The 23,282-nt window shown below is 45.1% G+C and overlaps 1 protein-coding gene across 1 annotated transcript; it reads right to left on the minus strand.

Moving 5' to 3' along the window:
• Positions 1 to 2,045: 2,045 nt before the first annotated feature.
• Positions 2,046 to 23,220, minus strand: LSM12 (LSM12 homolog). Its single transcript, XM_045489125.1, has 6 exons — positions 23,062 to 23,220; positions 20,656 to 20,920; positions 18,740 to 18,873; positions 4,887 to 4,996; positions 3,357 to 3,483; positions 2,046 to 2,572 (listed from the first exon to the last, which is right to left on the minus strand). Exons 2-6 carry the CDS (start codon positions 20,777 to 20,779, stop codon positions 2,480 to 2,482), a joined length of 588 nt encoding a protein of 195 aa, XP_045345081.1. The 5' UTR covers positions 20,780 to 20,920; positions 23,062 to 23,220; the 3' UTR covers positions 2,046 to 2,479.
• Between the last annotated feature and the right edge of the window lie 62 nt (positions 23,221 to 23,282).

Below are 23,282 nucleotides of genomic sequence, written 5' to 3' on the forward strand. Positions count from 1 at the left end.
TGAAGAATGGGAGGTGTGGGGATTTGAGCCCAACTATTCATGCTGCCAAAGCCCTTGTTCTTTCTTCACCTCCCTGCCTTTCACTCGACCTTAATTCCACCTCTTGAAGTGCTTCCTACCAGAAACCGTTGCTACCTACTGTCTCCCATTCATAGACCTAAAGGGGAGGAAGTGATGGTGTGGGACATGTGACACGGAGCTTCCTTCCAGCCTTCCAGTTTCCATGATTCACACTACTTTAACGGCATCTCTTAGCATTTCTGGAGCTTACAAGGTCCCTCTCCTTTCTCCCTTTTACCTTCTCCAGAAGCTTATACTTCCGTGCAGACTAAATTGAAGGCCTGGTACTTTAAATCTAGCTCTGGCCAGGGGCGCCTGGGTGGTTGATTCAGTTAAGCATCTGATTCGGCTCAGGTCGTAATCTCACGGCTCGTGAGTTCAAGCCACCCATCGGGCTCCATGCTGACAGTTCAGAGCCTGGAACCTGCTTTGGATTCTGTGTCCCTCTCTCCTCTGCTCCTCCCCCACTCACGCTCTGTCTCTCTCTCAAAAATAAACATTAAAAAAAATAATCTAGATCTTGCCAATGGCAAGTGGGTATGCAAGTACACGTATCAGTCTTCTCTTTTCTTCCAAACAGCCGTAACAAACAGCCTTGCATACGTGCCCACCCCTCTGTGCCCCTACCCCACTCACACACACCTCCCAACCCAGGATCCCTTTCTTAAATTATATACTTTGCACTATATCACTGGGAGAGCTCCAGGAGATGGAAGGAGAGAGAATAAAGAGTAGGAAGCAGAGAATCTAAGGGAAAGATTACCAAACACTTACTCCCCCCTCACGCCGCTCCCCCCTGGGGTCTCTAAAGCACGTACAAACCTGAGACATGAGTGATGGTTAAAAAAATTTGGGTTTTATTGTTTTTGCTAAACAATACTAAAAAAAAAAAAAATTCATTTTGAAGGCAGGGCTTGAATTATTTAATTTTGATCCATTTATTTAATTAAAAAAAAAAAAGGAAGGGGAAAGAGATCATGGCCAAAAAGATAGTAGTTACCCCCCACCCCACCCCCAAAGCTCTAGCCAGTCACATGAGCATCACCCACTTCCCACTCGGTGCCTGACATTCAGCTGGTGGCACACTCTGCCCCCCCCGGGCTGCCCTGAAGGCATGGGGGCAACAGGTGCCAGTTTTAGCACTCAGCAGGTTAGTCAAACCAGACAAACTGGTGGGCTAAAGTCCAGAAATTCTCTCCAGGTTTTCTGCCCATTGGCTGAGCACATACAAACTATCATAAGCTTGTAAAATTTCAGGGGGGTGGGGAAGGGCATAAAAGCAGGAGGTTGGTGGGAGCAGAGAAACTACAGGTCACCCAAGCTTTCTCCTGGGCTACTGGCTCTGGATACAGACTCCGAGAGACTGGGAGAAGTGGGCTCCAGGTTTCTTAGGAAGAAAATCATCCTTCGAGGAGGAGCTGAGACGTGCCATGCAAAATAGTTCTTCCTGCAGAGGGCACAGGAGACAGGGCAGCTGACTCTCCCATCTAGGAGACAGGAGTGTGGTGAGGAAGTTCTTCTAGTACCATGAAGTAAGACAAAAGGCAGAGGGAGAATCCTGAGGTTTTGGCCAAATGTGAGACTGGTACACACACACAGTTAAAGACTAAAAAGCCATCAGGAACCCTCACAGCCGAATCCCACCTGCAAACACCGGCTCTAGAAAGTGCTGCAGAAGATTCTTGCTGTGAACCAAGTCAAGTTAGTTGCCTGGCTATAGGTGGTGGGGAGGGGAATACATTTTTATTTTCGAAGGGAGGAGGTGGGAAGAGCGGCCATGATCTAGTAAAAAGAGACCTGCAAGAAGCAGAAAATATTTAGAGAACATTTTAATATATATTTTCATATATATATTTAAAGTTAAGAAAAATAAAACTAATTCAAGCCATGCCCTGTGCAAAAAAAAGAAAAAAAAAAAAGAAAAGAAAACCAAAGACAAATTTAAAGTGAGACCTCTGTCTGCTGCTCTAGTCTCGACTTCAGTGTCACAGTCAACTTGTTACTTTTATTTTGGAAGAGATGTAAAAGTTTCTTTCAATCACTCAGAAGGCAAGTGAAGCCACTTATAAAAACAGAATGGCAGGGACAGACTAGGAAAGTCAAAGGTGAAAGGGCAGAGCAGGAAAGGAATTTTCAAAAATAAAATTAACAAGGTGACTGTTCCAGAAGGGGACTGTGAAAAGGACATGGTGGACCGAAGTCTGTTAGTCAAGTAATGATTCAACTTTTAAATTATTCTCTTGTTCTTTTTTGTTGGGTGTTTTGTTTGTTCAAGTCTAAGATTTGGAAATGCTGACCCTTTGTTAACAAGAGCCAACAGGAAATATAGGATCCCTTCCCTCCCCCGGCCTGCCTCCGCCGAAGCCACCACCATCGCCTCGCTGGCTGGATGCTGGAAGAGTCCTCCGTGTGTGTGGACTCAGGATGACAGGGCAGCCTCCTTCTGTGGTTGCTGGGCTTGTGAACGCTGCAGTATCTTTTGGCTTTCCACGTCTCTAAAATGTTTTTCAACCTGAAAGAGACCAGTTCAGCCTAGGTCAGAACAGGAGATGGGCACCGAGGCCTCCCCAACAGTTCACTCCAGGTCTCCACAGCCTCATGGACTATTCAGGCATCTCTGCCCTTGCTGTCTGCTGGTCTTGCCAGCCAAAGGTAGGCAGGGGCCTCTTGTTTCAACCACATTTGTTGCAGCTTTGGCCAAGACTATCTAGAAGAAAGTGAGTCTGTAAGCTAAAACACAGTATGAAAGGAGATTATTATGTCCCAAACTGCCTCGCCCCTCTTCATCTAAGTGCAGAATGAAAAGCTAATAGGGAATTAGCAGTCTTGGACTTTTTACATCCACGACATTGGTCCCTCAACCCTCAGAGCGTTTTTTCCTAAATGCTACAACGCAACCTAGATAGTCATGTGACATATGCAGGGTCAGAGACCCAACAGCAACTGACTCATACCAACCAGCTCCTCCCGAGAGGAACCCAGACTGGGATGAGAGGAACTGCTCAGGTGCAATACCACAGAATGGTCTGGCTAATTCCAAAAAGCCATGCCAGGGAGGACATGGGGCTGGCCGCTTGCTTTACTGCATGCTGCCCAGCGGGTTCCATCCCCACAGAAGTGGCCAAACCGTAAGCTCCAGAGCACTGCAGTGCAGGGGGCAGGTGGCTAGGCAGGGCTGCTCTCAGGCTGGTGGGTCGGAGGCAGGGATCTCAGCACAGTGTCCTGCCCTGATGCTGGGGAGGGGTGAAGGTCAAGGAATCATCCTCTCTCTAAAGGTTCATGGCTCCTTTACTTACTATTTTGCGTACATGGCTCAGTGCACTCCCCTCTTTGCCTTTACAGTTTTCCACTTGATATGGGGGTGTAATAACAACTTCTTCCATGACTACGATGTTTTTTTCTTGCCATTTACAGTCTTTAATGCTGGAAGGAGAAGAGAGCAGGTGAAAGTTGCCTCTTGCGGCATCCCACACCTCCTGCCTGATGAATAAGTAACTCCAGGAAACTGACCCCAAGTTCTCAGCTCACAACTCAGCCAACAACTAGATGCCAGCAGCCTACAGGGAAGAGTAGCCACGACACATTTCCTGGGCACCAGTGGCTAGGAAAAGCAATGACCTGATGTGTACTTATTCTGAGAAGGGCCCAGAAGAGGCACTCTGAAGCATTAGGGACCTGGAAAACCAGAAAAAACTTGGTGGCAGCCTCAGAAGTCCAAACCAAATTGAATTCAAATAAAGAGCTAGGCTCAGGCCACTAGATGCAACTTAAGTAGCAGCCTAGGGCAGGGGGTTGGCAAACTTTTTCTATAAAGAGTCAGCCAGCAAATATTTTAGGCTCTGAGGGTCATACAACCTCTGTCACAACTACTGAACTCTGCTGCTGTACTACACAAGCAGCCACAGATAATACAATACATAAACAAATGAACAGATGTGCCCACTACCTGGAGTTTGCCAGCCTTTGGCCTGGGGGGAAATGGCATCTTTAGAAAGACAGGAAAAGAAATCCCCCCATCTTCCTGTGATCTGTACTCTGCCACCCACCTCCTGAAACAGTAACTGCTCCTCAAACCGGCCCCTCTCAGTTATCAGACAGCTGGGCACTTGCCAGACTGGGAAAACCCATTCCAGTTCACACTCGGGGAAACACAGGGCAGCTGATATTCCTAAGAGTTCCTTCACATACCTGTAAATGTTCAGATACTCATACCATGGCCTCGAACAGCTCTGATGCCAGCTGCCATCTGTGCACCAGACCCAGGTGGTTAAATAGGGTAACAGAAGGCAGCAGGGGGGAGGGGGAGTGTCAAATGTTTCAGTGTTTCGGCAGCTAGGGAAGCTAGTGGAGAGTCAAATGACTTCTGCTGTGACAAAATGTCTTTTAGGAGGTGGTAATAAGGTGGCCTTCTGCTCTCCCTAACTCCCTATGTTTATCCCAGTGTACAATTAGAGACAGACTTGTAACTCCCTTAATAAAAGCCCATCAGCTTCTGGAGAAAGGCATGACAAGGTCAAAATAATGAAAGAGAAAGAAGCCCCGTGTTCTAAATTATGGAATACCAGTTCTGAAAGGGACTCAGGATAATCTAATCCCAAACCAAGTTTTACACATGAAGAAACTGAAGCCCCAAAAAACCAACTTGTCCATGATTACACCATTCTCCTGTATGGAAGGGCAACAGACACCCACATCCCTGGACACCAAGGTGCTGCAGACACACTAACCAGCATCTCTGCTGACTTTCGGGAACACAACTACCCACACAGCACAGCCTGGCAGCGCTGCCCCCGGGGACAAGGGACCCCTATGCTCCCCCAACTCACGTCTTGTGTATGGTCTGGAAGAGCTGCTGGCCCTCTAGGGAAACACCAGCGCTGATTGCATAGGCCTGGCTCAGCTTCTCCTCCTTCTCTGTCCGTGCTTTGCTGGCAAGCTAGGGTGGGGGAGAGGAAAGAGACTCAGAAAAGCATTCACCTTCATTCTTCCCAACAGTCAGGACCTGTTGAGGAAAGGAGGCTGGAAGAGACTAGTTTGGTAGATTCAATTCTCTCAGAGTTCAAAAGCGAAACATACACATACATAATATGCCTGAGGGGTTATTGCCACTGCGGCAGACATTCCTTCCATCCAGTACTTACTAAGTGCCTACACATACCAGACATGCACTGTGCTGAACTAGAGTACAGCACTGCCGCCGGGACTGGACAGACTACGAACAGAAACAAAGTAACTACAGATAGTGCCAAGGAGCTGGGAAGAAAATAAAGCAGGGCAACGTTACACAGTGGGACTGGGAAGTGACCATCAGATAAAAGGTAATGCACACATCTCTATGAAAGGAGAGAATTAAGACCTTTTATCAGCCACTGCTAGTCTCAGTTTTAGAAATCAACGTCTACAACACCTTCAGAGACCAGAATATGAGGTTCAAAAGACTATCTTTCTGGTACCACACTATCTGTGCTCACATGGGGAGCCAAGACCCAAGTAAACCTAACCCAATACTGTCCACCTTCAACTTGAGCTACCGTTACCCTGCTCTTTAGAAAAAGGAATGGTCCACATTCTACCTTATGTCTTTCCTTAACTGCCCTCTAGTGGAATGCTCACAGACTGATCAAAAGAAATTCTAGTAAAATCTAGTACAGTAGTCGCTCCCCACCCACCCCCGGCCCTGATCCAGAGTCAACCTCGGTCTAGAAGCAGATGATCCTCCTCCAGACATATCATCAGGTCAACAGTAACCCAACGCTACACCACAGCTCCTACATCATTCACCTCACTTCATCTCCTCACGTAGGCATTTTATCACCTCACATCATCACAAGAAGGGTAACTAAGAACAGTACAATGAGGTATTTAGAGAGAGACAACCATATTCACGTAACTGTCAGGACAGCACACTGTTATAATTTTTCCATTTTATAGCTATTGTTGTTGATCTTTACTGCACCTAATTATAAATTAAACTATCATAGGTATGTATGTACAGGAAAAAAGCCAGTAGATACAGGGCTCAGTACTATGCATGGTTTCAGGCATCCTCCAGGGTCTTGGAATGCACACCCTGCAGGTAAGGGGGGAATACCGCAGTCTACTAAAATCTAGGAAATCCCTCCCAACAGGGGTGGGTTGCCCCGTCAACCCCTACTGCCCCTCTAACACACTTCTAGTCCCCCCCCCTACACTACTGGTTGCTAGAGACTCCAGAAGGGCAAATTCGCTAGAGCATAAGACACAACAAATATGCTGGACAAGACAGTTAAAATGAAAGGCAGACAATGCATCTGAAAGTCAAACAAATGAGTTAGAGATTTTTCAGACCCATTAAGGGCTTGGTATACTGATGCTGCAGCTCACCAAACACAGACACACAAACACACACGTGAACACACATAATTTGTCCCCAAATACCAGCTCCTTAAGATAGAGATCATACCTCTTGCACATCCCCAAAGTACCTAGACATTTGGAATTGTTAAACATTTATATTCCGCCTAACAGTGACCCTTCAAACCACAGACCAAATTTAGTTCTACAGGCAAAGTGTCTAATCGCTTGTTAGCAAAATGAAGCACTTTATTAAGGTGTGGGTTTGACTATGAAGAAGAGAAAAGGAGACCTTCAACTGGGTCATGGGGAGCCCTGTCTCTGAGCTTCAAAGATCTGAGGGGGGGAGGGGTGTGAGCACCGAAGAGAGAGGTCACGCGCAGGGTCATTTCAGTCTCCCTAGGGCAGAGAGGGAAGAAAGGCCAAAACTACAGTGATTGGAAGCTGGAGATCCTTTCTCACATGGTCCCCGGTACATGGAGAGAGAGAGAGATAAAGCAGGAGTAAATAAATAATCTTTCAAGCCTGGTCCTGCCAATCTGGCCCCACCAGGCCAGAAGTCTGCAGAGAAATCAATGCACAGGGCTGACAGTATCCCCTGGAGCCTGGGCAATCCCAGCGGCAGCAAGAAAGCACACTCAGTCTCTCTGCAGAGAGAGCTGCTGCCGGTGTGATTTAAGCAGCAACAGGCAAAACTTACTCAATCACCAAGAAAACCCTGATAACAAGGAGGTTCCTTGAGTCTCATTTTTCAAACACCCTGTACAAATCTGAAGTCTCCAAAGACAGAAGGTAAAACCAGGGGCAACAAAAGCTCCCCTGGATTAACCACACTCCTACGGGGCTCCTGGGAAGCACAAGTGACCAAGCAGATGTTTATCTTACCCCATGAACAAGCAGGAGGGTCTCACATTTTGAGGTTTTTTTAAAAAAATGTTTATCCCCGAAAACCAAAAACATCTCCCAGTGTTGGGTCTGACAAAGCTGCGTCTATAAAGCTTGTGTTGACTAGACAATACCGATACCAGAGCAAAACATCCTTGTCATCCACCTAGTAGATTAAAAACCTAACATGACCCATTCAGTGGGAGGAACTGGCTCAGGGAAACCAGGCACCTATGCAGAATGGTTAAGAATGGAATGGACAAATTAAGCTAGAAGAGGAGGTAGAAAGGCCGGGAGCCACTTCTGAATTTTTGCCAGAGGCATAATGAAATACATATAAATCTTAGCCAGAGTGATTCGTTTGGACAGCCTGAGTAATAGCAACACAATGACTAGAGAACAATGATTTCAAAATACACTTCTAGCCCCCCAAAACACCTCTTCTAAAGGCTCTGCAAGCAAAGGAGAATAAACTGGGTAATTCTCCACTTCAAGTCACAGTGCAAACAGATCCCAAATGCTAAATGATATACAAACCTCAGAAAAGTCAACAGAAATCAGAGTAAGCTGTTATTTCAATTTGCCCCAAAATCCTCAACTACTCTACCTGGACCTGCAATTGTGCTTTGGGGGGTCTGGATGCACTGCAAACCCCGAATCCTCCAGCTGTCAGTTTATGAACTGTATTTTCACGGCAATCTGAAAAATGCTTAAATCTGACATTCAGCTATACAGATATGCTTTCACCAGGAGCTTGTACAAATGGGGTAAATTTCTTCTACAAAGGATCCAATCGGTTAGGCACAAGGAAGGTTACCCTCACAAAAGGAATCTAGAAGTCTTTCTTCTCTCAAAATTGGAGTTGAGAAGGGAAGAAGATTACCTTGTTCTTTTTAGGCAGGTTCCTTAAAACCCATGAAAAGTATAGATAAGCGTCCCTTTGTAAAGCAAATAACTATCACTCCACCCTCAAGTTAGCAGTTACACAGATGTAAATTTCCCCACATTTTTGTAAACTAATGCATACGTATAGATGATCCAGTTATTCCAAGACAGTAAGTTTACAGTTTTTGTCAAACCACTAGAGGGAACCAATGGAAGTTGCCCTCGGTAGAGGTGGAGAGTGTGCCTTCTCAGCTTGGGAAGGTTAGCAGGATCATGATTTTTTAAATTCAATGACCGTCACCACGCTACATCTATTTTCAATGCAAACATGCTAGCTGCTGGCCTCTCTTCCAATCAAATCTGAAGCACTAACTGGTTAGAATCTCAGAGAATACTAAAGGCACCACTTCACAAACACTGGGTTCGGGCAAACTGAGAAGCAAAAACCCACAAATATGTGTCACTAACATGCATGTGGCTTAAATGAAATGACTGCACAAGACAACCTGTGCTAACATGCCTCTCCTTTTATTTTGTACGAGACCCGGTGAAAAAGTGATTCCCTGTCTACTAACCAGCACTTCCTCCTGTGGCCATTTTATATATGGCAACTTGACACGGGCTACAGAGAAAAGTACAGGAACTTGACACCGGAGCACATCAATATTAAAAGGCATCCAGTCACGCCTGCTGTTGGGTAACCCTTGAGTGAGTGAACTAATGAACACCAGTGACACACACCTCCTGCACTCAGTGACATGGGGAAAAGAAAGCAGCCACAACAACAAAATCCAAGCACCATGCACTTCATCTTGTTATTCAGTCACCAGCTGGGCCATCTTATTTCCACACACCCAGACCAGGAAAGCACAGGTGCTGTGGGGAACCCAGAGGGATTCCTACCGCAAGTATTTAACAGGCTGTGACAGCTGATACAACAAGGGAAGCAGAGTCCAAAGGAGGAACATGCTGGATGTGACCTACTGACTCCGATGAGCCACTCTCAGTTTGTCTTCTCTGTGTACACGGGCTTTCCAACCAGCTGCCCTCACAGAGAGGTTAGGAAACACCGCAGCTGCTGCCCGCACGGCCTGGTGGAGGCTGAGGGAAGACAGACTGCAGCGACCAAGGACAATTGTCATCAGGAGGGCCCACGCTTGTTTCTGTGGCTTCAATTCTGGGGTGCACTCTTAGAAAGCCCTCCTTCCTAGCTAGCAATAAGCGGGCTCGCAAAAATATTTTTTCCAACTATCAAATCAATATCCCCAAGTCTTCTTGTTCCCTAGCTGAAAGCTCCTGTCTGCTGGTTTCAATAAAATACAGTTCTTTACAAACAGTAAAGAAGAACCATACTTTGCATGGTTGGGAACTCCAAAAATAGAGTATCCCACTTGCCGTTGTGTCCTAGAATACATAATAATGAATCAAAACACTGAATCAAACAGGAACCGCAGAGCCCAAGAGGCCTGGCAGTGAATATTAAAATTCTAAGAACCAACTTGTTGAGTGAGAGCTTACTCCGCCCTAAGCACCAAGCTACACACTTTACATGTATTCAGCATTTAATCTGCACAACAAGCCTATGAAATAGGGACTAAAATTCCTCCTACTTAATAGATGGAGAAACTAATCACAGCTGTTAAGAAACCTGCCCAAGTCTACCAAGCCACAAGTGGGAGAGTGGATTGGAACCCAGTCTGACTCCAAAGCTTGCATTCTTAACCCTGTCACTATAAACAGTTCCCCCTAAGGAAGTCTAAATGACTGCTGAAAATATAAATTTAAATGCAAAAGAAAGTATTTTCAGAAAGGAAAAAAGTTTTTGTCCAGAAAGGAAAAATATTTTAAAACTTAGCTGCCACCTTCTCTTTTTGTCAGCGCATTCTGGCATTTCCATCAATGTCCCCAGTGCAGAACACAGCTGTCTGCTTTCTAGTAAAGGGTATCTCTTCTGAAAAGGGCCTCAGTCTCACCCTAAACTTCAAGGACATCCTTTATTTCTTTTGTTAAAGGTAACTTGCAGGAATGCTTTTCAGAAAACAGACATTATATAAGAAAGCAGTTCAGACTAATAATGACAGGTATTCCCTGGATCCATCTTTTTTTTTTTTTTTTTTTTTTTAATATTTAAGTAATCTCTACACCCAATGTGGGGCTTGAACTCATGACCCCAAGATCAAAAGCTGCATGCTCCTCTGACTGAGCAAGCCAGCCAGCCAGATGCCCCATGGACCCATCATTTTCTGACTGGGCTGAGACTAGGGAAGCTAAGTCAAGCAAGTCTCTTGTACTTGCATGTTAAGGTATGTTGAGTGCTTTGAACTACGAGAAAAAACAATGTGCAAATCCAGGGGCCACAGCCCCACCTAAAATCTCCAAGCTTCAACACCGTCCTTGTTACCATGATGTAGCTGCTGCACAATACAGACCAGCCTTGAGTCACGGTCCCCTCCATAGGCAAAGCTTTTTCTTTCACTGGGTTTAAAACAAAAACTAGTTGTCAGTAAGTCAAGAGTTTGTCAGCTATTTGTAAGTTATGTCACCAAACACAATTCATAGCTACAACAGAAAACTAAACCTCCAGGACAATGAGTAATTTCCTAGTCCTGAGACCCTGAAACCAGCACTGCCATGGAACCTGCACATGGCCCTGTCAGAGAGAAAACTGGCTGGGATATAGGCTGAAATTTGATCTCAACGACCCATCTCTGAGAATGTGCGCTCAAATTAGCCAGCTCACACATGGCAGTGAGGATTAAGGGAGACAGTCTGGGTGAAAGCACTAGGTGTAAAGCACTGTGCAAATATTAGCTGTTAACATCGTTATTAAAACATTATTACTGTTAGCACAGAGAAGGTGGCCTGTGGGTCATTTCAGAAAAATTCATACAATCCAACCTTCCTTTAGCCAATGGGCTCAGTGCTTCCCTTTCTGGTTTCTGTAAGAGCTGCTAGATAGGTTGTAAGTCCTAAAGAAGACATCTTTCAAAATATAACTGGAATAATCTATTGGAAATCCCTTTCCCCTTCACATGCCAAAATGGGCGCACTATCTAGTGAGTAAAGAGTTGATCTTATTCATGATAGTGAAAGAGCCATGCACTGTTCTTTCCTGGGCTCTGAAAAGAGAGAAAGCAGAGTAAAATAGGAGAGCCACCCCCTTACGCCTAGATTCCAGCTCAAACCCCTGCCTACCACGCCCTAGCTGCACGAACCTGAGCAAGATGCATAACCTCTCCAGAGCCTCAGTTCATTCATCTGGGGCCCATCCTGAAGGGTTACTGTTGGGAGTTCAGTAAGCATGGAAAGCACCTAACGCCAATATGGCACACAACTCATCCCTTTACTCCCTGAGAACAACCAACCTCCGGGTTAGCTTACTAAAAGAAGTTTCCCAATTGCAGAGATGGACAAAGTGAGCACCTTCCAAATCCGCTGGATTCCATTTAACTTCCTTCCTTTTATCAAATATTCTTCAAGACCCTACTCCATTGTTACATCAGAAAAGCCTTCCCTAAAATGTTTACTACTCTATGCCAAGGACTGGCAAACTATAGCCTGTGGGCCAAATTCAGCCCAACACCTGTTTTAGTTATGTTTTATTGGAAAGACCATGCCCATTTGTTTACATATCATCTATGGCTGCTTTTGCTACAAAGGCAAAGTTGAGTAGTTGTGACAGAATGTACAGCCCACAAACCTAAAACATTTGCTATCTGGCCCTTCCAGGAGAGTTTGCTGCCCCCTGCTCTATGCTCTCGCAGCACCTCGCTCACACCCCCGCTAACACTGACCCTGCCACATTGTCAGCACTAGTTAAATGCAGCTCTCCCTCACCCTGCCAACAAACAGGAGATTCTTTTTTTTTTTTTAATTTATTTATTTTGAGAGAGAACAAGAGAGGAGGAGGGGCAGAGAGAGAGGGAGAGAGAGAATCCCAAGCAGGCTCCATGCTGTCGGGCGCAAAGCCTGACACAGGGCTCAATCTCATGAACTGTGAGATCATAACCTGAGCTGAAATCAAGAGTCAGATGCTTAACTGACTGAGCCACCCAGGCACCCCCAAACAGGAGATTCTTGTGGGCAAAGGCAGTGTTAATCATCTTGACATTCCCAGCACCTGGAAGGAAGGGGGAGCAAGAGGAAAGGAGGATAAAAGGAACAGAAACTATTAGACTATTAGAGATTCATAGAACTAACAGATCCAGGTTCCAGTTAAGTGACTAACACAGGGTCACACAAATTACTAACAGCCCAGCTGCAAAAAGAACCCAGTTCTTTAAATTCCCCACATTCTACCACACATACTGCTAGCTTCTGACACAGCGTGCAGATCCTTTCATTTCCCACCTCAGGTACAATTTGCTTCCCTCTCCAGGGTAGTGTCTGGTATTTACCTAAGCTAGTCTCAAAATTGCAATGCTAGAACTTGACTGCATCACCTTTCCCCCCAGCCTTTTCCCCTCAAGCCTGTTCTGTAGCAGGAAGACCAAACCAGTTAGAATGCCCCTTTCTTAAAGCAGAAGAGATACCACCACTGACCCACCAGAAAAATCCTTATTGCCAATCATCTCTGTGTCAAAGAGTGCAGACACGCCTTCAATAACACACCTGTGGCACACCTCCGCTAGTCACTCGAGCACAGCAATTTGTCTTTTCAGGTGGACAGCGATTGTCCCCACACCCTGTAATGTCAAGAAAGCCCCCTTCCAAAGCAAAACCGTAACCTAACGAGGGCTCACAGAGTCAGCTGGCAGCCATGCACCCTAGCTTGAATGGAGTCATGAGCCCTCGCCTAGAGCACCGCATCCCCCACTAGGGGGGGTCAGTCTGACCCCAAAGTTTAAATGCCACAGAACATGACATCCTTCAACAGACTAGTGATTTCTGAAATGGTAGCCAATCATTCTACCTCTCTGACTCCATCTGACACCATTCACTACTTAACATGTCCCATCATTCAGCAGTCACCCCCCACCTCTACCTTCATGACACTTTCATGAAGAACAGCTGTGTCTGTTCACAGCCAGGTGCAAAACTTACTGGTGGACTCTAACCTAGTACTGGACACTTGACAATATATTCTAATCGAGGAGCCAATAGGTTAGACGCGATTCCCAGAGGCTAGAAAAATTTTATCTGACAAAAAAATCCTGCTTTCTCTAGAAAAGTAGTTCTTTCCCTTCCCATTTACACATACTATGAACACCTTCTACCTCCTACCAATATACACATAACCTAAAATCAGGCCATCTGATTCTACTTGGTGTGAACTCCATACCCCAATACATTAGGGTCACAATACGATCAAGGACCTGGCTAACAGGATAGGTCCATGAACGCAGGCCACAACGCAGTAGCTATTAACTACCCCAGGAGTTTACTCACACTGAGAATTAACCCTCACATCACTGGAAAGTCTATGGTTATGCTAAATATTAGCTTTGAACTGGGAGAACTCAAAACAAAAAGTCAGAGTCAGGTCTTCCCTCAGTGTGACATCATACCTAAAGGTGAGCACTGAGGTCAGGTTTAAAAAAAAAATTTTTTTTTAATGTTTATTTACTTTTGAGAGAGAGACAGAGTACAAGCGGGAGAGGAGCAGAGAGAGAGAGATAGGCAGAATCGGAAAGGGGGGGGGGGGGGGGGGAGAGAGAGACAGAGGGAGGGAGGGATACACAGAATCGGATGCAGGATCCAGGCACTGAGCTGTCAGCACAGAGCCCAACACGGGGCTCGAACTCACGAACCCTGAGATCATGACCTGAGCCGAAGTAGGACGCTTATCCGACTGAGCCATCCAAGGTCCCCGAGGTCAGTTTTTTTAAAAAGTCAACTTTGTGACTCTTCCATTTTCTCAGCCTTTCTTTCCAGACCTCCCCACAATCACCACCAATCTCCAAATACCCTTCTTATTCAAAGGCAGCCAACTCACTCTTCATTAACAAGGGCTAATGATAAGCCCCTTCAATCTCTTTCTTCTTCCTGGTTGCATCAGATAACTCACTGCTTGTTAGTAAGATATAAATGGGTAATAAATGGATAAAAGAAGCTAAAAAATTAGTCAGTGGTCTGGTAAGGGAGGTGGACACCTTACCTGTGGATTTCAATTTTCGATGTTTTGTCACTTTCCCTGCCTCCCCCCACAACATACAACTATCTCAAGAAAGTCTTCCCCAACTCAGCAAAGTGAGAACTTACATCTCATTCAATGCAGATGATTTATCTAAACAAATACATATACGTGCCTTGGCTGTGTCGGTGAGTTCTTTCCCAGGAATCTCAGAGGCTAAAAAAGCACAGCCTCCTTCGCTGTGTGACTGCTCACTCTAAACTCCAGTACTCGGCCAAGTGTTCACTTAACTATGCCACCTGATAACACTGCTCTGGAAGTTCAAGTTAATTCTGGTCACCAAGAAGACATCTCTTAAAAACACGTTTTAACTACATTACACATTAATGGTATTCAATACAATTTTGATTTTCCCCAGTCCTGGGTTGGCAAGTTTGGATATCTGAATGAATGTCAGACCAAATCCAGGCTAGAATGACATAGTAATGGCATTCATGTTTTTAGCTGCCTTCCCGCTGTCATACTGCCCCTTTTTCCCCATCTTGCCGCCATGCCATAATTCAAGGAACATCAGTTGGCTACACACAGCTAATGCAAAAGAACAGAACTAACATTTGCCAATTCCAGTCAACGTGACCTAATCCCCATAACAACTCTATGAGATAGACACTAACATTATCCCATTTTTATTGTGAGAAAACTGATGCTCAGTAAGGTTAAGAGGCAGAGAAGTGACTTTTAAAGACTTACCCATGTAGCCCGTTTTTTCTACTAGACCGCACTCCTCCTGACCACACAATACAGAGGTTCTCTCTACGTAGAAACATTACTTAACATGGGACTTCGCAGTCAAAATATTAGACCCGAGTTCAAATCCCAGCTCCATCACAAGTTGCAGGACACTGAGCTAGTGACTCATTTTCTCTGAGCCTCCCGTTTACTCTTCTCTAAGATGGTGATGGTAGCCACACCATAAGAACTATTGTTAGCATTAAATGAGACATCTACCAATTGCTAGTTCAGAGAATGGCACATAAAAACATGAGCTCCCACACTACTGGCCATATAACCTAGACAAGTCACTTAAACTAATAAGCCTGTTAAATGAAAAGGAAAAGAATATACTACAAAGATCACATGGTGGTGGTGAGAATGAAATGAGAGGTGTCAAAGCTCTTTGTAATCTGTAAAGCTCTAGAAAAAGAAATGTGGTCCCCGACAGAGCTTACCACAACACCTACACAAAACAGATTTCAGGAAATGTTTTATAATGCTACATAAAAGAGACCCTTGTTAATGTTGACATGCCCCAAATCATCTCCTGAGAGCACTACTAATCCATGGGCAGTCTTCATCCCCAGGGAACAAGATGCTGAGTCAATGCAAAAGAACTTGTTAAGAAACACCCAACTTCATTCTGCCACAGGGACCCTAGGGTTCTTCTCACCCTAAAGAAGTATTTAAGTTCCTCATGACAGAATAAACTAATAAGCCACATAGTGAGTAATCTGAACCTCACTTATGACTGGCTTTGATGTGCTTTTGTATTTTTGCTGAAATGCTTCTGTCTTATAGTCAGGACACTCAGAACACTTTAAAAGTACAACAGTACCGTGGAGTAGATCGAGTGATACTCATGAACTTCAGCAACCCCACTGTCCTCTTCCAAGCTGCCTCTCACATCCCACATCCCTGTAGACACAGGACTTCTTAGCCTGCAATACACTGTCAACTGAAAACAAAACAGGCTCATCTCTAAGAACTGCTAGTTCATACCTTCTCTAGTTGGGCTGGAATTAAGTATTTTCTTTTATTGAAGGACCTTCTCTTCCAGTTCCTGCTGGGTCAGAGTAAACAAATATCCATTTTATATCAACAGGATTAAACAGAGCGCTTACTATGTCAGCAACATGAGCCAACATGTGATGGTATCTTCCACTGGAAGTGGAACACACAGGTGGTGCTTCCCCAGACTGTGAGCAGCAAGTTTTCTTCCAGGGATCTCTGAGCACTTTAGTTCTAACATGCTTAAACAATCCTCCATCTTTAGAAAAAAACCCAAGTCCATGCTCTTCCATGGGATGAACTTTCCATGGCATTCAATCAATAGGTAAACAGCTGCCCAGATTAAGTTTTCAGTAACAGTGCAGCAGGCTCTTCTAATTCTAACTGAATCCAGGGAGGAATCGCAAAGCATCCTCAAACGCTGGGTTTCAGAAAGCCAATATAAGCTTACTCATAAACATCTCTGCAAATGAAAGAGGGAATAAATGAAATCCAAAGATAGCCCTCCAACCTAATTTTAGTTTTTAGTTTGACTCCTCTCCCCAGAAAACAAACCCTTTTCAAGACTTGGCAAGCAGGCCACAAAGAAAAGTAAAAATTTCTGACATTCCCCAATCTATGACACAACCACTTTCTTGAAAGAGTGGGCAAACAACTAGTTTACAACAATGCTAATAAGCTAAAACTGAGCAGCAGAAAGCAAAACCCCAAAGGCAAAGATAATCTACAAAATTAAATAACCAAGAACTATTTCTATTTGAGGTCAAACATAAGAGAGTGACCTTTTAACAGTCCCACCCATAACACTCCAAGCCCTCTCAGATAAATGGTGGCACTTACTGGTCACAAGAGCAGAAACTTATTATGTTTTACATTAGAGAAAATCATCCCTTTCAGATAACCTTCCCTCTACTACTCACTAAAGATTTAGTTATTTAGTGACAGACTTCTCCTACCCTATAAAAACTAACTCAGAGCCTATTTTCAACATATGAGGAATAAACTATTTCACTTGAATCTTTTAAAATCTCTTCAGCCAAAAGAAGACGATGCAAAAAACTCCTACACTCTAGAAGGCACCTAAGCCAGGGTTTCAAAAATCTAGAAGTCTCTAAGAATGGAAATATTTTTTTATGTTTATTTATCCATTTTTAAGGAGAGAGAGAGAGAGACAATTCCAAGCAAGCTCCACACTATCAGTGCAGAGCCCAACACAGGGCTCGAACCCACGAACCAAGAGATCATGACCTGAGCCAAAATCAGGAGTTGGACACTTAACTGACTGAGCCACCCAGGCACCCAAGACTGGGACGTTCTATATGCAATAGCCTTTAATACGGAACCCAAGACCTTTCTGAATCTGTCCTCAGCCATCACTAAAAAAACGAGTGGCATTTCTCTGGAACCTGGAAAGGGAGCTCCCAATCTGAGGTAAGTATATTCTGCCAGCCTCAGTTACCCTCTATTGTTTCAGCTGCCTGAGTGTTTCCTTGCTTTGCTGAATTGTACCCAACACACCACATTCCCAAGAGAGGTAAGAGAATATACATTATTACAAGACTCCTCTAGAGGGAAAAACTTCCACCATACGAATTCAAGAGACTAAAGGAAAGGCAGCTGCTATTAAAAGCAAAGGTCTAACTTATTTATTCAAAGAATATTAAGCACCTATCCTGTGCAAGGCTCTGTATATTCAGCCATGAGCAAAACAGGTATGGTTCCCATCCTCACAGAACAAAGTTTGGTGAGATAAAAAAGTAAACAAATGACACACAATTATAATTATACAAAGACTACGAATAGGTAACCTTAAAGTTCCAATTTGCCCAGGATACACTGATCTATGCTTGTCTCAGTGTAAAACAAAAGCACTCTGCTTTCCTCTCAAAAATGTCCCAAGTTGGACTATAAATGCTATGTCACCTGAACTCTGGAAGATAAGGTACTGTAAAGAGAATGGGGGCAAATTCCTTTAGCCTCTGTGATCAGAGAAGACTTCTCAGAAGAGGTGCCATTTAACTAAGTCCTGAAGGATGAGGCTCCAGACACTCTGGAAGAAAGAGCATTCCAAATACAAGGACAGCAAAGACTACAAGGCATGGAGTGGTATTATTATTACAATACGTGAACTTTGGCTGATAGAAGGGAAGAGTCAAAAAAAGTGATTTGAGGGTTCCCAGATATCAGTACGTACATCCAAGATTAAAATATCCTAAGCCTCTAATTTTATCAGACCTCAAAATTCAAACATGAAGACAAAAATGAAGCTTGAAGGCAGTAGTTTTCAATTTTTTGTATGTCATGAATTGAGACTCTCCAAAATACTCCATGTGTTCACCCAAAACCACATACACACATACACACAATTTCAGGAGGTTCACAGGCAACGCCCCTACCCAACCCCACAAACACCAAAAGTTCGCACATGGACTCCAGGTTTAAAAAAAAAAAAAAAAAAAGCCCTCTTTCACAAAGGACAAAAGCAAGCTTGCAACTTTATTTCTTTATTTGGGCATTAAAAGGTTTCTTAAATTTTTTTAAGGCATGCAGGAATAAAAAGAAAACTTAAATTGGTGTTTCTTCAAAAAGGTTATCAGAACAAACCGTTAAGTCAATGAAAACGTGAAAAACAATGGACAACGTATGTACCACCAGGGGTCAATGAGTCTCAATTTTTCCCACCATTTTAAAGAGCCAGAACTGCCCTCAAGTCCTTACCTTACTAACATTGAGTGAAGCTAGGGGAGGAGGGGTTTCTGTTCGGTCATTAATTATTTCCACTTCTGAAACATACTGTAAGTTTATGAGCAAGATGTCTGCATGGTTGGGCTTTCCACTGGAAGAGGGACATTCTGGTGAGAAAATAAAGTTAAGGAAAATAGGGGCATGGAGAACACAACTCACACAAGGCTGGTGTAAAAGGTATGTCACGAGCAAGAGCGGGGCAGGGGAGCCTCACAAGAATCACAGCTCTCCTCAGGAAATCTCTGCCTGTCACCTTCCACCCGCTCAAAACCCCAGAACCAAAAGATCTCAAGCTTTTCAAAGCCAAGTATTATCTAAAATTGGAAGCCTCAAAAAGGGTTTCTGTCACCTCTCTACTGGTCGTATGGAGGCATAATGCTGTGTTAATGCTGTATATATAGTTTTTCTTGAACCTAAGGAATCACACAGGAGAGGCAGGACTTTCTGTTCCTGGTATAATAGTTCTTATATCTAGATACTGCTCTTTTCACTTTTTTAGATTTCAGATTTCCCATTCTGCAGAAGAGAAAACTACAGCACTGGGAATGAGGGTCACTCAAGGTGACCCAGCCAGTTAACCCATTTGTTTATGTATCCATTCATTCATTCACTCACCCATCCTCCAACTATTTATCAAGAGCATATCACATGCCAATTAAAAGTAATTCCTCATTCCAAAACCCTTCCACTAATGTAAAAGGTCTCACAGGGTCTAGGTCTGAGTTTTTATATTTTACAAAAAAAAAAAAAAAAAAGATGTTCAGAGGACATCTTCCTAAACTGGAAATCTACAACTAGTGGTTAAATAAATTAAAATACTTGCCACTCAAATGCAGCACTCAGTAGGAAACTTCCTTTTGAAAGATGCCATAAAGGATTACGCCTCAAAAAAAAAAAAAAAAAAAAAAAATCCAAATAAACCCACCTGTGGCTTAAAAAGAAGGGGAAAGGGTGGCACATTTATTACAACCAGGAAGTATTTTGTTTCCAAGACTGAGTTTCCTGGAGTAACTCAGAAATCATTTCCACCCCCAAAGAAGCAGGCCTTCTCTTCCATTCTGTTTAACACCGCCACTTCCAAAAGGGGAGGCAACTACTATGGAAAAGTCAGGACTCCATGTGCTGGGCTGAGCAAGAGAAGATTAACTTACTCTTTCACCTGTAACCCACACAACCCCACATAAGCCCCTAAAAAACGTGGTCTTCTCTCTGGACCAGGTTTCCAGTGCAAACATCCTCAAAACAGCAATCTTCAAATGACTGAGGAACCTAATTCAGTACTCCCCGCCCCCAACAGCACCACGCATACACACGCACCAGCAAAACAAGCCCCTATTCCCATTTCAAATACAAACTGTCCTGCAGTTACTCTCCCCCAAAGCAGGCAAGGCCCATTTGGTCACCACCCCACCGCCCTTCCTTGGACTAAATCCCACCAGGAGACACCCCCTCGTAAACTCCATAGCCTTGCCCCACTAGCAGATCCTTACTCTACACACCCCCTCCCCACATGATTCTACCCGCCCCCCTTCCATCCGGGCTCCAATCCACCAGCCCCCTCCCACGACCACCCTCTCTCCTGATGACTGTGTCCCCTCTCATAGCGTTTCCCCCCAAAAAGCATCCGCGTGTCAAGCCCCCCTCCACCCACTGACCCTCGCTCGGGGCCCAGCTCCCACAAGGGGTGGGAGACAGGGTCCCCAAAGCGGACCGAGGGACACACGAAGAGGGGGAGGGGAGCTCAGGGCCGTGCGCATGCGCTCCGGGCGCCGCGGTAGCCGGTCGCCCCTAGGCCCGGAGAGGGCCCCAGCCGCCGCCGTCGTCCCCCACCCCCCCACCACCGCACATACACGCCGGCCCGGCCTCGGGCTCCGCGCAGCGAAGGATACTTAAAGCCAGCATTTTGGACTGGTAGTCGAAGGCTACCACCTCGCCCTGCAGCCGCTGCTCCTGGCACGTCCGGCACGACACCTGGCTCCCAACGCTGAAGTACTCGCCCGGAGGAGCCGCCATCTTGGGAGAGCAGCCGCGGCCGGCGGCGGCGGCGGCAGCAGCGGGCGAAAGCCGGGCCCCCAGTGAGCGCCGCGACGCGACGCACGAGGCGTGCTGACGTCACACGCCAGGGCGTGGCCTGGCGCTGGGTGGGGCGGGAGCCTGGGTGGAAAAGGAAAGATGAGGAAATAAAGGAGAATCTGAGTGTTTGTGCAAGTGCGCCCGCTTGGTAAAGTGCTTGCAGAGTCCATTTTAGAAGTTAAAGATAAATAACCTACGTTGAATGAGAAGGGGAAGGTGGAGGGAGCTGCAGTCTCCATTATGTGCCCACGTTGACACAAGAGTTTAATGAATGAACTCTGTATTTTCCATATGAGGAATCCCAGACCCGGGGGACTTAAGGAAATTTGCTCAGAATGATTATACCCAGTTACAAAGTGGCAGTGGAAAGAACACTGGCTATAGGATTAGCTAAACTGGGATTGGGATCCCAGGTCTGCCACTTATTAAATTCTATGACCTTGAGAAAATTACTAAACCTGACCCTGTATCTTTATTTCTTCCGTATTATCACTTACTGATGATCCAACGATCTTTTGAGGTAGGAATCAACATCTTCCTTTTACAGGTGAAGAAACTGAAGTCTTAGACTAAACTTGGCCAGGGTCGCACAACCAAAAAGAATTCGGTCTACCTGTTCCCCAAGATGGTTCTATTTGATGCTCTACTGTATTAGAGAATACCTTCTAGAGTAGTTAGGTTAAGTGAGATAATGTGTACAAATGAATGGCATGTAGTAGGTCTTTAATAAATGATCCTCCATGATCACCCATCACCCTTGGAACTCAAGATGCTTCCCCATCTCCCTACTTGCCCTCTCTACAAAGCCAGGCAAAGGGCAGGAATTACAAAGATGGCCTTGGGGCAGGAGTTTTGCCCCTCCCCCTACTAGTGTCCATTCTGATCTATGACAGTTTTAACACGTAAGGTGTATTTTCCAGCCCTGTCATCACCAGTTTCCATCCCTAACCCACCTACCTGCCCACATCCCACCCCCACCACCCCCATAGAAATTCTGGACCCTCATGTATGAGTAACAATAGGTTGAACTTTCTCTAGGTGGAGGCAAAGACCAGCCCTGGCACTACTTGAACACAGTTCAAAAGTGTTTCCTTGCCCTTCAAATGACATCAACTTCCTGATGTTGGGCATATATTAGTCCAATCATTTAATAGGAATAAATACACTGATGCCTTTTAGTTGTGGTATTTCAGAGAACTTTCAACTCTGACCCCAAGTCACATGTAACTGCCGCTCCACTTTTTATATGGCACTGTGATTATAGTTTTCATATATATGACTGCCAGGTACTGTTAGGAAAAGCTGCTTGGAGAAAGTGAAAAAAATCTGAGACCTGAAGGACAGGCAAGATCTCTAAAAGGAGACAGAGCCTGTGGATTTCAAGGAACATAAAGTAGCTCAGAAATATTATGAAATGGAGTTGTGGGGGTAGGCTGGTAAAGGTTGTCTGGCTAGAACCTGAGCAAACTTTCAAAGACCTAGAAAATGTAGGCTTTCTCCTTGGGGCAAATGAAAAACAGCAAGGGAGTGAAGTGACGTTTATATCCAGCTTCCGTTCCCCACACCTTTTCAATTAGTGAAATTAATTTCTCCCCAAGAAGAACCATATTTACATTCTCATTTTCATTCACCCAGCAGAAAACTCTCCAAGAACAAAGTTGCTTGAGGTGGGAAGGAACTGGGGAGCCACTCAACAGTCTCCTCCCACCCCAACTCTGCCTCTAGGCAGGACCTCACCTAGAATAGGTGAGGATTCTATTTCTTGTGTGTTCCTAGAGAGGATTATTCCAGATTTTGCCGTGGGTGTGTGCCCTTCCTCTTCCCATACCAACCCAGCTACTACTTCATGGTTTACCTGCCCAGCGGGGTTTTGGAAGGCAAGGAGGGAGGTAAGGCAAGCTTAGAAGTGGAAGTGAGACTTGGACTGCTTGCTACGTGTAAGAATTCGCAAGCGTTTAGGTTAGACGCCTCAGAATCAAGAGGCTTATCTGTCAGCTTCTAAATCAATAGCGGACGAATTCGGGCAGGAGATTCTTGGGCTGGGGGAGAAAAGCAAGGGCCGATTAGCGGTGTCTGAAAATGTAGAGCCCCGCTTCAGCGCCGACCGGAGATGCCTGGCTCCCCTGAGGAGTCTCCGTAGCGCTCTCTCCAAGAAATCTCAGAATATCTTTGGAGGGCAGCGATACTGGAGAAAAGAGGTCTGGTCTGGAAGGAATCCTGACCTTGGAGATTACACATCCATCTTCGCAGCAGCAAAGCAAGAACCCTGGGCACGTCGCCCACCCGCAGGTTAGTCCTTCCCTTGACCCGGAACAGCAGCGGGAGCCGACTCTGCGCCCAATGCCCACGTGCCGGCAACAGCAGCCACGTGGGGCTTTGCGGAAACGCCTTCGCAAAGATTTGTCCCCTGCGCTGCCCAGTAGAAAGGAAGACCCGGGTGGAA

Source organism: Leopardus geoffroyi, chromosome E1 (assembly GCF_018350155.1).
Source record: "Leopardus geoffroyi isolate Oge1 chromosome E1, O.geoffroyi_Oge1_pat1.0, whole genome shotgun sequence".
Classification (NCBI taxonomy): domain Eukaryota; kingdom Metazoa; phylum Chordata; class Mammalia; order Carnivora; family Felidae; genus Leopardus; species Leopardus geoffroyi.

Coding starts and splice junctions, on each gene's coding strand:
- LSM12 (XM_045489125.1), bottom strand. CDS start 20,779: ATGGCGGCTCCTCCGGGCGAGTACTTCAGCGTTGGGAGCCAGGTGTCG. Junction 4,997..18,739: donor CTTCACTCAATGTTAGTAAG/GTAAGGACTTGA, acceptor CCCCCACCCTAG/CTTGCCAGCAAAGCACGGAC. Junction 3,484..4,886: donor TTCCAGACCATACACAAGAC/GTGAGTTGGGGG, acceptor TTCTCCTTCCAG/CATTAAAGACTGTAAATGGC.